At 36.2% G+C, this 16,168-nt stretch overlaps 1 protein-coding gene across 1 annotated transcript in view; it reads left to right on the top strand.

The window, feature by feature from the left end:
* UNC79 (unc-79 homolog, NALCN channel complex subunit) overlaps positions 1-16,168 on the top strand; it is a 258,705-nt gene that overhangs the window by 192,202 nt on the left and 50,335 nt on the right. The window contains 7 exon segments of the mRNA XM_079130155.1: positions 702-740; positions 5,831-5,943; positions 6,031-6,116; positions 6,851-6,853; positions 6,855-7,025; positions 9,453-9,521; positions 12,433-12,543. Of these exon segments, the coding sequence (XP_078986281.1) occupies positions 702-740; positions 5,831-5,943; positions 6,031-6,116; positions 6,851-6,853; positions 6,855-7,025; positions 9,453-9,521; positions 12,433-12,543 (592 nt within the window).

Here is a 16,168-nt window from a genome sequence, read left to right as displayed (position 1 = left end):
TGGTAGCTGGAGCTGCTGTCCTCTCCAAATGGGTTCTTGACTTGGGTCTCTTTTGTAGTCTTAATTAAGTGAATAGATTTGACGCCCTCTCCCTATTTGTTTCTTTAATGCTTTACTGATTAAAATACATTTTCCTAAATCCACCACATAGTACATTCTCTTTGTACATGATGACATATGGGATATTTTCATTCTTACAGATCATATAATTATACCTTTCAAATTTTTATTATCTATTGATTACTTAACCTAATATATTTCTCTTATCATTTCAATTCAACAGTTAGCTGACGAATACCTATTATCTATTTTACTAACTTATAGTGGCTTTAACAATTTGTGATTTGTCTGTAGATAGGTTTCAGAGGTTGTAGACAGAGATGAATTTGAGTTAACATGGGAATGGATTGGGCAAGTGTTGTCTTGGTATTTGTCTGACCTGGCAGTGGAGGCCATTTTGTAGGTTGGCCAGTGACAGCAAACTGGCTTTCCAACATGCCACTCTGTGGAAATATCTGACTTGAAGCAAAAGGCAGGATTTGGGACTGGGACACTGACCTCTGAGTGGACCCTCTGTCCCTGGTCAAAGGTGTTATACATGTCTCCCTGTTTCTGAAGCACAGCAGGTCTGCCTCAATACTAGCACATTTCATCATGAAAACCTAAGATGTTTATGTGACTCTGTCTATTTTGTTTCCTAGATTGGCATCCAGCACTACCTTTTCCAACCAAGCAGAAAGGTAAGGTCCTAAAATGGGCCCAGATCTCACTTTCTTTTTGTCCCCTGTGCATGTTCATCCATTTCTAAGACATGATTTTATTCCATGGAAGGGTTATCGTTGGTTCTGGTTGCTTCTCCAGAAAGCACTAGTTGTTTGATTTGTGTTCATGCCTTTGTTTATTCATTCTCTAATTCACTCATTTTAGTGAAAAAATACTTTAACGCCCACCTAGTGCTTGATACTTTGGCTTTAATTAGGGGCAAAACTAACAAGTTTCCTGCCCTTAATGGGTTTGTGGTCTATTGGGAGGCAAATATGAATGAAATATTCCATACATTTGTGATAGTAAGACATACTAAGTGCTATGAATAAAAAGTATACAGAGACTTATATCAATTCATCCATCAAGTAATTATGGAGTTAGTGCTTGATATTGAGGACACAGCGGTGAAAAACATGTCCAAGCCTGGCTTTCATGGAATCTATATTCAAGTTGAAGAGGAAGAAAACCTGCAAATTAATCAACAAGTAAACTGACAATGTGGTTTGATATCATTTAGTGGAAAGTGCTATGAAAATTATTCAAAGTGAATAATTTTCACTCCGAGCAGAGTGAGAACTACCCCTGCAGTACTTTATGGAATGAGCAGCCGGGCACATGTGTTAAGGTAGGACAATGCCTAGTGTCTTTGGGGGATGAGCCAATGATGTGGCTGAAACAAGCATGGAAAGGATGGCAGATGAGATGGACCAGGTAGGGAGAGCCAGACCAGGTAAAGCCCCGTTGGTTATTGTAAGGAGTTGAGCTGTCACTGAATAACACAGGGAGCCACTGGAGTGAGGGCAACATGCTTTACCTTGTGCTTTGAAAAGACCACTTTTTAGTCAAATTCCTAACCTCAGAGTGGAATGATGTTGCTGGGGGAGGGAAGTAATTGGCAGGCATAAAATGTCAGTTAAGTAGCTCTACAACACTGCATATATACTCAGCAATAAGGTATTGTATACTTAAAAATTTAAGAGGGTGGGTCTTATGTTGTGTTCTTATCAGAAAGGAAATTATTATTAAACTCAGAGGAGCTTAGCCACTGAGACACATCCCCAGTGCTTTTCATTTTTTTATTTTGAGACAAGGTCTCCCTGAGTTGCTTAGGGCCTCACTAAGTGGCTGAGGCTGGCTTTGAAATCATGATTTCCTGTCTCAGCCTCCCAAGCCTCTGGGATTACAGATGTATACCACTGTGCCTGGAGAAAATTAAAAAATTTAAAAAGGAAAAATTGAAAAGAAGAAAAATAAAAGATCACTCTGGCTTATGTGTTTAAAACAAGTCATGGGGATGAGAGTGGAAGCAGGGAAACCAGTCTGGAAATCATTTTGGTAGAGCAAATAGGAGGAGGTTGGTGACGTGCTCTCAGGTGGTAGAAACTATCGTGCTAATGGTAATTCAGGAGATACTTTGAGAGATACTGTAGATAAAGGAAGTACTGTGGAGCCAACAAAGTTCGCTGATAGATTGGATGTTTGCTGCAGAGATAGAGAGGAGGCAAGAATGACTCCCAGGCTTTGCTATGAAGAGCTAACGGGCTGGAGGGAGGTATTGTTTACTGAGATGGAGGGGTGAGGTGAGAGCTAGTGCCAGGAGTGGGCATAACTCACTAAAGGCTAATTACTTTAAGTTATTTTACTTATCAAGATATGGAAGACTGCATATTATTTTCTCGTGGGTATCCTGCCCAAACAACAAGTCACAAGCTTGTATCACTACCTTTTTTACCCTGATTTGCCTGCGTTCTTTGTGTGCAGCAGCTAGGACCAGTAATGGGGAGTGGAAATGCTTAAAGCCAAAGTCCACCTCCAGAGAGGCAAACACTGCATGATTTTCTTCACCGTGGATTAGTTTTGTTTATTACAGAGCTTCATGTAATGGAATTAAACCACATATGCTCTTTTGTGCCTGACTTCTTTACTCAACAATGTTTTGAGATTTATCCATGTTGTTGCTTGTATCTGTAGTTTGTTTCTTTTCTAGAACTGAGTAGAGTCCCATAGTTTGTTTATTTACTTTCTATTGAAGGACTTTGGGTTATTTCCAGTTTGGGGCGATTATAAATAGAGCTGCTGTGAATATTCTTCCACAAGCCTTTTTGTAAAAAATGTTTGCATTTCTCTTAGCCATGGATTCACTGTCTCACAGGATAAGTGTATGTTTAGTTTCATAAGAAATCACCAGCACTTTTCTTACATAAAGGTGGTTATATAAAAATTGTTGTATCATTCTCTTATGTATAAAATTGTTGCACCATTTTATATTCCCTTCATCAGTGTATGAGACTTGGGGTTGTTTCACATCCTTGCCAGATTTAATGTTGTTCACTTTTAAAATTTTAACCATTCAGACAGGTGTGTAGTGAGTATCTCATTGTAGTTTTAAATTGCATCCCTCTGATAACATTTTTTTCCAGTGCTCATTAACCCTTGATATATTATATATATGCTCTTGTGAAATATCTGCTCAAATCTTTTGCATCTTTTTAATTGAATTGTGATCTTTTAAAAAAATTTAGTTGTAGATGGACACAATACCTTTATTTTGTTTATTTTTATGTGGTGTGCTGAGGATCAAACCCAGTGCTTCACATGTGCTAGGCAAGTGCTCTGCCACTGAGTTACAACCCCAGCTCCAAATTGTTGTCTTTTTATTTCAAAGTTGTAGGAATTATTTACATATCTCGAATATCAGTTCTTTGTTAAATATGTTTGAAGAATATCTTCATCTGATCTGGGGCTTATCTATTCCTTTTCTTAATGGCATTATTTGCTGAGAAATTTTTAATCTAGATGAATTCTAATTTATTAAAACTTTTTAAAAAATTAGAATTATTGCTTCCTGTTATTTATCTAAGACCATTTTGTCTACTTCCAAGTCATGCAGATATTCTCCAGTGTTTCCTTCTAAAAGCTTTATGGTTTTAGTATTTATGTTTAGCATTTATATGATCCAGCTCAATTAAATTATTATGTATGGTATGAGTTAGGGCTAGGGCATTTTTTTTTTTTTTTTTGATCCATGTGGGTATAGTTATTTTAGCACCATTAAAAAATGAAAAAAACTCAACAGATCTCAAAATACCATATTAAGGGCAGGTCTATTATCTGTGTTTTACATATATGTTCTATGTGTTGATCCTTAACCTAACACTACACTTGATTATAGTAGCTGTATAGTAAGTCTTGAAGTCAGGTAGAATGAGGCCTCCAACTTGAGTGATCCTTTTCAAGACTGGTTTGGATATCTAGAGTCTTTACATTTCCATATAATTTTTTTTAAAGCTTCTCATTTTTTACCAAAAAAAAAACCTTCTGGAATTGATTTAAAAGTATAAAATACTTTGGGGGTAAATGACATAAAAATATTGAAATCTTCAAATTCATGAACATGGTATGTATCCCATTTCATTAGATATTTAAATTCTCTTAGCAGTGTTTTTCAGTTTTCAGTATAGAGGTCATGTATATCTTTTGTTAAATTTATTCTCAAGAATTTTGTTTTTTAATGCTAATGTAAATGGCATTATGAACAATTTTATTCAACTTTTTGTTGCTGGTATATAATATAAATTGATTTTATATATTAACAGTGTATCCCAGCTAAATTCACTTATTAGTTCAAGATGTTGCCTTGTAGATTCCTTAGGATTTGATTTTGCATGGAAAAACAGCATATCATTTGCAAGCAGTGATAGTTTTACTACTTCCTTTCTGATCTTTTATTTCTTTTTATTACCTTACTACAATGGCTAGAACCACCAGGATAACAATAGACTTGTTTGAGTGAACATTCTGCTTTGTTTCCTGCTGTACAAGGAAAATAATCAGTATCTCACTATTAGTTATTTTAGCTATAGATTTTTCACAGATGCCCTTCAGCAAATTGAGGATATGTGTCTGTTTTTAGTTTATTGAGTTTTTAAAATCATGATTGTATGTTCATTTTGGTCAGTTGTATTTTTTGTATCTATTGAAACAATAAAAAGATTTTTGACCTTTTTTCTTTAGTATGTTTAATTATACTGACTGACTTTTGAGTATTAAACACTTCCTGTATTCCTGAGATAAACCCTGTTGGTTTATGATGTGTCATTCTTTTAATCTGTAGTTGGATTCAGTGTTCATGAGGAGTATAGGTTTGTTTTTTCTCTTCCCATTTCTTTTTAGTTTCCTTCTTAGTTTTCATTTCTTCTTTCGATAATGGCTTCATCCAATTTACCTTTAGGGTCATGCTCATCCATAAAACAAAGTGGGAAATTATTATTTTCTTAAAATTATTCTTAAAATTATTATAATTTTTGGGTTTTTTTTTTTTTTCCTGAAGAATATTTCTGGCCTAAAAGTTCTAGCCAGCATTTCAGGGTGGGCTTGCATAATGAGGCAGTAATTATCATAATTAGGTAAGCAGGACTTTTCACCCTTTATCCCCCGGAGTGGTTTGATTTCTTCTTCCTTCTGGTATCTTACCTCCTAGCCACCTCAGGAAGTATCCCTTTTGGTCTCTTGATCTAAAGTGCAGGGCTACATAAAGATCTCTTGGCTCCCCTTTTTGACATGCAGAAGTGAACAGTGGGTGAAGAGGAAAATGTACCTGTCAAAATCCTATCCTTTTCACAGGTGCCAGTTTGGATGCCCCAGGAAAACTCCCCAGGTCTCCTGATGGGATTGAGCATCTCCCTCACTACATTTTTCCTCAGAACAGCTCTTGCTTAGCTAATTACACTGTCTTGGGAGAATCTTGCTGATAGTCCTTGTCCAGGGTTCTCGTCCTGCCTCTGCCTTTCTCTAGACATGTGGCCTTTTCCACCAGTTTCTTGGAACCTCCATCTGTACTTTGGGAGGCCTACAATAAGCCAGGGATCACTCTGGCATTTCATGGTTCTCTCTCTCTAAAATAAAATACTAACAGGGATTAGGTTTGACTAGACTATTTCATTTCACTGATGAAAACGACAGGTTTCAGCATACATAAGATTGTCATGTAAATGCCTCAACTCTAAATAAATAGACTCTCGGTGGCCCATGGTCTCTTGTATCTTCTCTCCCTGCTGGAATGCAGCATGATGGTTCCTGGCAATGCAGCAGGTGTGGCCAAGCAATTCCTGCGCTGCATCTTCCATCAACTGGCCCCCAACGGCATCTTCCCGCAGCTGTTCCAGAGCACCATCAAAGGTAATTCCCCCACTGAGGTCTGGACACTACAGACTTGCTTAGTCTCTGAATCCTGAACTCTACTAAAGCTGATCATTCACTTTGCAGATGGGACTTTTTTACGAACCCTAGCCACGTCTCTCATGGACTTCAACGAGCTGAGCTCTATTGCTGCTCTCAGCCAGCTCTTGGAGGTGGGTTTGCTTTAACAACACCCTAAGCCCCAGCTGAAATCGTGTGCCCTGTTTGAGTCACTCCATAGAGTACTCCAGCGGGAGAAATCCGAAGTCATTAACTTGAAAATTTAGTTTAGATTTTGTGTGGATATCTATTCGTTTAAAACTTTTAGACACTCTTAACTAAGTGGTAAACCCTAGGTTTGAAAACTCACCTTCACAAAATCATCCTGATCTGAATTTTGAAAATGCGTGGTGGTGGGTGGAGCATTACTGTGAGACTCAGATCACAGGTTCCACGCTCCGCTTATTCACAGAGCAGTGATGTATCCTGAGACTCAGGTTCAAACCTCTGCTCCGCAGCCTGGTCACTTAGCCATTGTTAGAAGGAAAGCTTCTGCTCCTTAATTCTTGCTTCCTGTCTTTGTTCTGGAGAATTCTTTCCAGCCAGCAACATTCATTGTGTCCTTTTAGCACCTAACTACACCAATGATAGATCCTAAGAAGATGTTTCCTATTTTTTGCTCACATTTACCCCTCAATCAAAAGATCCCAGTTCTCCTTGGAGGTTGTCTGAACCTGTTGATTTTTCTCTACATTCCTCCTGCTTATTGCAATGATTGGCTCATATGGTAGACACTCAATGCATGTTTATATCATGAATATGTGACTTTTAAACGGATCGTCAACAAATAACTATCTGGATTCCCATGCTATTTTCAGCAGTTGATTGCTATGCTTTTTGTTTTTAGGGTCCTAAATAACAAAAAGAATTTACCAGCAGGGGGTGCTATGATACGCTGTTTGGAAAACATTGCTACTTTCATGGAAGCTTTGCCCATGGATTCTCCTAGTAGCCTCTGGACCACAATCAGCAACCAGTTTCAGACATTTTTTGCCAAGCTGCCTTGCGTTTTACCTCTGAAGGTAAGCTGATTCCAAATTTCATTGTGAATTACCTTTTGACCATTTGCTTACAGAGAGCAACACAAGAAACAGAGTCTTGGATGATTTGATAAATCCTAAAGGGCTAAAAGGAATCTCCATCAGCTGCAGGATGAAGCTTATGTTATTTGGGTTGATTTTTGTGCACAATTTAAGTAACTTGAAATCAAATGAATCACTTATTGACCTGACAAGTGAAGTTACACGTTAACAACTCCACTTCTGAAATGAGTACCAATGTGAAGTTTTATAAAGATCAGCCACCTCTGCTAAATTGGCAGGGACTACTAATGGGGTCTGTAAGGATGATGAGTCAGGGACCCTTAGCTTGCTCTGTGCTACTTTGAGTTTGACATTTCTCCGCAAAACAGGGATACAGAGGAGGGATCTTCACTGTTTCTCTCATTCTATGATCCTTGTTTGCCCACAAATCTGGAGTAACTGAATAAATCCAAGCAGAGAGGATTAGTACTTTGAAACTGTGTGTGTATAGCTACTGTACATACATACATAAACAAACCAAATGTACACCTTTTAACTCAGCTACATGGAACCTCCCTTAGACCAGAGTTATTCAGGGCCGTCATTGCTAATGAGCCACTACTCTAAGAGTGGGGCAGGTATGACAAATTTGAATGACCGTGGGCAGATGTGATAATCAAAGTAGTTACCATGAACAGTGGCCAGTTGGAAGTACTGCCAGCTGTAAATAACTGGAATGCCTAATTTGTGATAATCAGCTCTGCCCCTATAGGGACCCTGCCTGCAAGGTTAATGAGTAAAGTGGAATGAGATAAGATAACAAGAATTGGGACTAGATTCTTAAAAACTGTTACACACCAGTCCTTCTTCTGGGGTCAACTGCTGTCCCACTCCTGATAGTTATCTGAGAAATCAGGCGTCATGTTGTGGATTTTCCCATCTTTTCTGAGATGACATTTCCTTATTTTTAAATCACTGGGAGGGCCTCATGAGCAGCCAGTTTTCAGCCCCTGGTTTAAATTAAGTAAATGTCACATCAACTGTGATGGGTATTGAGCACATTAAACAGGCCAGCAGTTCCTTTAGAAAATACTTGTGAGATTCTTTCAGTATATAAGTAAGAATTTTCCCTGCTAGGTCAGATCTGGGCATGCTTCTGTTTTGCTTTTCATCTCTGAAGAAATTATTAAGCCATTGAAAAACCCATGGTTTGTTTTCATCAGTTTAGAAAAGTGGATTTCAAACTCCAGTGTGCATCAGTGTCCCTAAAACACAGATCACTGGGACTGATTTGAAATCTTTGATTCAGCAGGGGTGGGGCCAGAGGATTTACAGCCTAACAAGTTTTCAGATAATGGACATGCTACTGGTCCAGGGATTCCACCTGGAGAACCACTGGCTTAATTTGCAGTATCTTAAAGAGATTAAAATACACAGCTGCAGAAATTGAACTGTAGCCTGCTATTGTGAGAAGTTCGCAATGTTAGACAATATTGTTGTTTAGTCCTCTTTTTTTTTTTTTTTTTTTTTTTTTTTTTGGTACCAGGGATTGAACCCAGGGATGCTTAACAACTGAGTCACATCCCCAGCCCTTTTAGTTTTTATTTTAGTGGGGTTCTTTTTTTTTTTTTGTCTTTTCTGGAACTGGGGGTCGAACCCAGGCCTTTGCGAATGCAAGGCAGATGCTTTGCCACTGAGCTACATCCCAGCCCTAGTTTTTATTTTAATACAGACTTCCTAAATTGCTGTGGTTGGCTTTGAACTTATGATCCTTTTGCCTCAGCCTCCCCAGCCGCTGGGATTATAGGCATGCACCACCACTCCTGGCTTATTGTTTATTCTTGCTGTAACATTTCCCCCATGTCCCGGTAAACTCAATTTTAAAAGTACGTTTTGATGTGAAATTTTGCCAAAAATGGAATAAATTTGAAGGTATGACTTTTCTCTTACAAAAATTTTACTACTTTCCCTCAGATTTGTGTCTTGCCTTATCATGGCAGAGAGAGGGAAGATGAAACTATTTCTCATTTGGACTAATCATTTTTAAATGTTTTGTTTTATTTCCAACATGCCCTTCACAAATTAGGGTATCTCCTTAGAGTTGGATGTATTTAATATCCTCTTATCTACCTGTGTGTCCATTTATCCAGCCAGCCAACCATCTATCCAACTTTCTATATGATTAAATTCTACAGCTGTGTCTTTGAAGAATAGTTTAGGAGCTATGTTTAATTATTTACTTATTTTAATTGTTTCATTAAAATATTTTTAACCTAAAAATAATTGTTTTCAACATGAATATATGGCATGGGAAACTGAACAGAGGTAGTTATATTTCAGATTTTTCTTTTTACTAAAATAAATATAAGAAATATTATGTGCAAAAGATATATTAAGAAAATGGACTATCTTTATGCTTGTTCACAGTGTTCTTTAGATTCAAGTTTGAGAATTATGATTTGCCTCTTGAAGATACCCTCCACCAATGCCACAAGGGTATGTATGTTTCAGAAAAATATAACCAGTTGGTAATTTGGTTTTTTGTTTAACCTAAAAAGACAGGCATATAGCAATACTGAAGACATAGTCCTGGCATGCTGAATACGTCCCTTTCAGCATCCTTTCCTCTCCTCATGCTAGGTCATTGGCAGATACCATCATAAGGTCACGGTGTACTTTGGATCTCCTAGTCCTAGGCCATGCCTACCAACACATCCTCCATACTACTAATGAGGCGATCCTTCTAAACATACTCCTGTGCACTTTTGAGTCAGCACCATTATCCTCCTCAAGGCAACAACCACCATTCGTTGAACACTTACCAAGTGTCAGGCCCTGGGCATAGTGCTTTACATGTAGTCTTATTTAATTTCATACCCTCTTTGCCTTTGCTTAGGCCATTTTCTTTCCTGAAATTCTTTGTACTCTTCAGTGTGCTGAACTCCTCATTCTTCAAGGTCCCATTTAAATTTTTTTAAATACTCATATTATCAGTAGCAACTGTGTCTGTATGAGCTCCTACAGCACATGATTGAGCTCTGTGTTGGTACTTCATTGTCTCAGAGCCTCCCCAGTGACACTGTGAGCCTCTTGGACTTCGTATTGCATCTCATTCACTTCTGTATTCCTGGCTACCATTCTAGGTTGCAATATATTCAGTGGTGCAATAGTTTTATTTGCAGTATCTTGTAATTACTAGTTAATGTATCAATAGTACATATTTCCTGCAGCTGTTTACATAGACTGTGCTTTCATAGACAAAGCATAAAGTTTATGCTGGACAGTGACAGAGATCATTTGACTCAATCTACTCATTTATAGATAAGGAACAGGTTCAGAGAGTGGAGTATGTTGGCTAAGTTTACTCAGCTGGTTGCAGAATATTTGAAACTTGAACATGGGTTCTTTGAATCCTGTTTTTCTGGTGTTCCATATTGCTCCATTACCATGCTGGTTTGCTAGTTATAAGAGCAAGTTTCTTGTTAACCTTGAATTAGAGTTTCTCTTTTTGACCAATGAGAATGCTTATGTATCAACTTGAGATGTATTCCTTTCTCCTCCACTGTCAGTGTTTCAAGGCAGTAGCATTTGTATGGAGCAAAGAATGCTAAATCAACAGCAATGTTTCAAAAATGTTTCTAAATTTTCTATTTAGAGGGCTGAGTTCATTGTTCAGTGGTAGTGTTCTCTCTTAGCATGTGTGAGGCCCTGGGTTTGATCCTCAGCTCCACATAAAAATAAAATTAAGGTATTGTGTCCACTTACAACTAAAATATAAATACATATACACATACACACACACATACACACACGCATATATATATATAATATTTTCTATTTAGAAAGCACTATAGTTTCTCTGGGGAGTATAAGTAAGTGAAGACAATTCCTATGCTCAGGAGCAAGGAATTCATTTTTGTATCAGTAAGGAAGAAAAATACCTCAAAAATGCTCATATCCTTTGATTTAATCTTTCCTTTTCTAGGAATCTATTCTAAGGAAGAAAATGAAAATGAATATTTCATGTAAAATATATTTATTAAGATGTTATTTATAGAAAGTTTGACTTTGTGGCCATTAAAATGAATGGTTATAAGAATTAAGTGGCACTGGAAATGTCTTATGTTATTAATCTAATAAAAATATTATACCATAAACATATTGAATTGTATGTAAAATTTTAGCTAAACTGTCATACAATGAAGAAAGGAAAGGAAATATACCAAAATGTTTTCATGAGGTGGTAGGATTATGCATGACTTTTATTTCTTTGGGAATACTTTCTTACATATCCTGTGTTTTTACATTAAGCATGTTTTACTTTTATAATCCAGACACTCAGGATATAGTGGTGGAGAAGTAGTGAAAGTCATGGCATGAAAGTCTTTGGGAGTCCAGTTAAACCCTGACTTCTCTGCAGAGCAGTTAAACCTCTGAAAAATTGCCCTGGAATTTGGGGTTGAATCACATTCCATAGCCTTAGGGAATCTGTGAACAGGGAGTGGTCCTAAAGCTTCAGAGGGTTGATAGCGAAGATTGTAGCATAGATGGAGAGCTTGCTGTTGGCAAGTTCTTTGCATTAATTATCTTCCATAATTCTCACAATAATCCTAATGTAGTGCAAACCATTTTTCCCCTTTTAGACAAGGAGAAAACTAAGTCTCAGGTTAGATGGCTTATTCAAGGTCACAGAGAGCTAGAGTTTGAACACACTTAAATCAGATTCTAGAGCTGTGTCATTAACTATAACATATCATTTCCCAGGATAGTAAGAAATTTGAATTTGAATTTGATAAACTGTATGAAAGCAATGAACTCTGCCTAACACTCAGTAGGTGCTCAGTAAATGTTCCTAAACATCTTAATAAAGTATATGAAACTACAACTGGCCCTTTGTGGATGGGATTCAGATGAAGAAACCAAATGGACAATGTCTTCTTGGTAGACTTTGGCAGGAAGCTGGGACAGGGTTTCTATCCAAGCTAATTTACATGGCAGGGTGGTTTACACTACTGAACTGTAGAGACTGGCTTCTGGAGGATCTGAATCTGATAAACCATAGATGCCTAAAGGTTCTGAGGAATGGAGTGGAAAATCCTAATGCAAACTGCACTGGGGCTAGATTGCTTAGAGTGGATAGGATGATAAAGTGGAGGTTAGATGGTCTGTAAATGATGCCACATGGAAAAATGAATTTTTTTAACAATAAGATGATTGAATCATGCTCTTTGAGTCACTAATTAAAGGTGTAGTTATACTTTTATTAGACCAACAGGGTTGCTACAGTGGCCACCTTGCAATGATTTTAAATAAAAAAGATTATTTTCATTAAAGTACAGTAACACTTTAATGCTTTTATTATTAAGGAAACAGACACTTATTTTATTTGGCCCCAATCTCATTGCAGAGTTTGTTGGAACCATTTTCAAAACTGCTCAGCTTTGTAATTCAGAATGCTGTCTTCACTCTTGCCTACCTGGTGGAGCTGTGTGGCTTATGTTACCGAGCTTTCACTAAGGTAAGTTCCATGTGTGTTCCCACGAAACTGGAAACTGGCAGAAATATAGACTTTCTAATCAGTGTCAAATCCCTGTTAATTAATTGCTTTAATATAGCTTAAAAATAAGTAATCCTACTAAGGTTTGATAAATATAATTGGAAGAAAATACTTTATATACACAAAATATATGAACTATTTCTAAAATATACAGATTTGGAGAATTAAGGGTCATGGGGTTTAGAAGAGGTACTTTCAGTGAGGGATGTTAATTGTCTAAATGACCTTGTAAGGTCCTTTTCAAGTTCGCCATCCCAAGCTAGGTGGATGAGTCATCACTACGTTCATTTTTATACCCAGAGTGGAACATCAGCTTGTCATTTGTAGAAGCACACCTTAAGGCTCGTCATTCGCCTTTCTCCCAGTTCTGGATTCTTGGCCTTGGAGATTTCAATCTCATCTTTTGTCATCTTGTCCTAACCATGGTTCCTCTATTGAATTATCTTTAGCACCTGCCTCCCCACAACTGAGAAAGTGGAAAAGTACCTCTTGCCCAGCAGGTACAGCAGCCTTATTGGAACCGGCACATGCCGTCCCTATGGGAAAGTAGGAGGCCAGGAAAATCAGGAGCATTTTGTTCTTAAGTGCGGTCATTACCCTCCCAATCTCCAAATTTTCCAAATGTCTTTTCAATGGGGTCTCTGTTTCCATTGTTCCTGCCTAACACTCAGAATGCTCCTTTATTCATGTCATCTAAGACTATGAACCCTTTATTTTCTTTGTAAAAACCTAATTTTATAACAAGGCTTTCATTCTATTTCAAATACCCTTCTTTCTTTCCAACTTGTGTCCATTCTGCCACATTAAATATTCCATGATAATCTTCTCTTTGGCCTGATTATAAACTTTCTATTGCCCCGACTGGAGCAATATATTTTCTAACTATCAAGAGAAATCAGCATTTTTAATTCTTTTAAATCTTTCTCAAAAAATAACTTCTCCCCATTTATTTCACTTAGAAAAATAGATCTGAATGAAAAAACATGACTACATAAAAAACTTTTTATTTTAGAATTCATTCTATTTCTTAATTGTCTTTATGTTTAATTGGTTTAAATTTTACCTTTTTTTGGGGAGGAAGAATGACAATGAGTTTGTACTTCATGTGATGGGCACTATAAGTATTGATTGCAGAGGACCTCCCAGCATTACAAATTTGAGATATTTGAAGTTTTGAATGCTATTATGCATTATATACCTTCATAATCCATCATAATTTTAGTGACTTCTCACTACTGTTGTCACCTACCCTTCCTCATTTCTACAATACAAAATGACTTTTATTTATAGATAGTATTAATCAAGTATTCCTGCCTTCCTCAAAAATAGTAAGAAACTATAATAAACGGTTTTAAAATAGCAGTATCTACTTATAATAATTAAAAGAAAAGGCATGAAAAAGCAAGAACTTAGGATACTTACTTTTCTGGCAACGTGACAGTCCAGATAACCTGAAAACTATCCCACTTAGAATACTAGAATTCTTATAAAAATGTAATAAACATGATTTTAAATGTTCAGCTAATTTTATAAGAATGCAAAGTGTAAAAAAAAAATGAGCTTGCAACCTAACCCTCTCCAAATTGAAGAAAGAACCTTCTGTAAGTTAGATGAACAGCAAGATTGTCTCCTCCAAGAATGTCCAATATAAAAAAATGAGACAAAGGCTATGAAACCATGCTTTAAATGCTAAGCATATAAATGATAAGTAAAAAATGCAGGGAGAAACGTAGTCATTAAAAAATCAGACTGGTTAGAGCGGAATAGAAAGTTTAGAAATGAAAATCAGTCACCAAAATGAGAAAAACTCACATTCCAAGTGTGGAAATCTAAGTGATCATTGACAGTATAAACAGTGAATTAAACACAGCTCAAGAGGGAATTAGTGAAATGGAAACTAGATCTGACAAAATTACCTAAACTGCAACAAAGAGCAATAAAGAGATGAAGGATATAAAGAGAAGCTCAAACATATGTCTAATAAGTGTTTCAAAAAAGCAAATTAGGCATTTTATAAATTGCAAAATTAATAGAAATCATTAAGTTTCTGATTCAGGAAGCACAATGAGTCCTAAAAGGATTACAAATAACTAAAGTGCTACCTGTTCATGTCATAGTTTATATGAATAGGTGTAACTTGACAGAAAAGCCAAGACAAAGAAAATATTTTAACAGCAACCAAGAGGAAAGACACTAAAGATAGACAAACAACAAATTTTATAACAGGACAATGGAAGCCCAAAGACAATGGAAAAAATGTGTTTCAAATGATAAAAAAAGAACTGTTCACCTGGAATTCTCTACCAGCTATGATATCTTTCCAGATTGAAAAATAAATAAATATGCTATCATGAAGATAAGAAATGTTCTAGTAGATATTTGTGGAAACAATTCCTATGAGATATAGTAAGAAGAAAATTGAAGCAAGATGGAATAAGTGAAATGTATGAAGGCAGTTTACCAAAGACTTTGGTTTTGAAATGTAGAAATACAAGTGTGATCACTGACAATAAAGCAGTAATAATAATAATAATAATGTTAATCAGATAAGTATAAAAACAAAAGTGACACTAAGATACTGGATACAATAGCTCTTAAGAAGTGTGTGCATGTGCATGCATGTGCATGTTTGTAGTTGGGAATGGGAGCTAAAGCATTCTGTATATTGTTCACAAGAAGAGCAGAGATTATAAGTAACTTTAAACTCTTGAGAATACATATAGCCAGGTGTAGTGGTGCACATCTATCATCCCAGCAACTCTGGAGATTGAGGCAGGAGGATCACAAGCTCTAAGCCAGTCTTGGCAATTTATCAAGAACCTGTCTCAAAATAAAAGATTAAAATGACTTGGGGTGTAGTTCAGTGGTAAAGTGCCCTGGGTTCAGTTCCCAGTATCAAAAAAAAAAAAAAAAAAGGAAAAAGAAAAGAATACATGTAAATGTTTTCAGTGTAAATTCTGAAACATAACATGTAAGTTCCAAACAAATAGAGGATAAATTAGATCTAAAAACTCACTCAACACAAAAGAGAATCATAGAACAAGTTGTAATAAGAAATTAAGAAGATAGAAATAAATTCTAGTAATCACAATAAATGTTTGCTAGAATCACTAGGGATTGTCAGATTGTGTTTTAAAAATAGACCTATATGTTATTTATGAAAGACACATCTAAAACACATCTAATGACACTCAGAATATTTGAAAGATAAAGGGTAAAAAAAATACACTAGGTAAATACTAGTGAAAAGAAAATTAAAGTCAGTAACCTTGACTTTACATTAAAAGCATTATAAAGTCACCATATATTGATTAAAGGAACAATTCATCAGGAAAATGTGATATAATGTGAAAATGTGTAAAACTCTGTAGAACTAATAACATAGCCATCAAATATATTAAAACAAAAGTTAACAGTATTACAAGGAGGAATTAACAAATTCTCAATTATAGTTTAAGATTTTAGAGTTTAATAACTGATCGATCAAGCAGATAAAAATAAATGTCTAGAGTAGATTTGAACAATACAGTGAGAAAATTGGATCCAATGGACATGTAAAGAGTTTTGAAACCAACAATTTGATAAA

Source organism: Sciurus vulgaris (genome assembly GCF_902686455.1).
Source record: "Sciurus vulgaris genome assembly, chromosome: 2".
Taxonomy (NCBI): Eukaryota; Metazoa; Chordata; class Mammalia; order Rodentia; family Sciuridae; genus Sciurus; species Sciurus vulgaris.
Note: the sequence above shows the minus strand (reverse complement) of the source record. Positions and strands in the feature narration are given on the sequence as shown.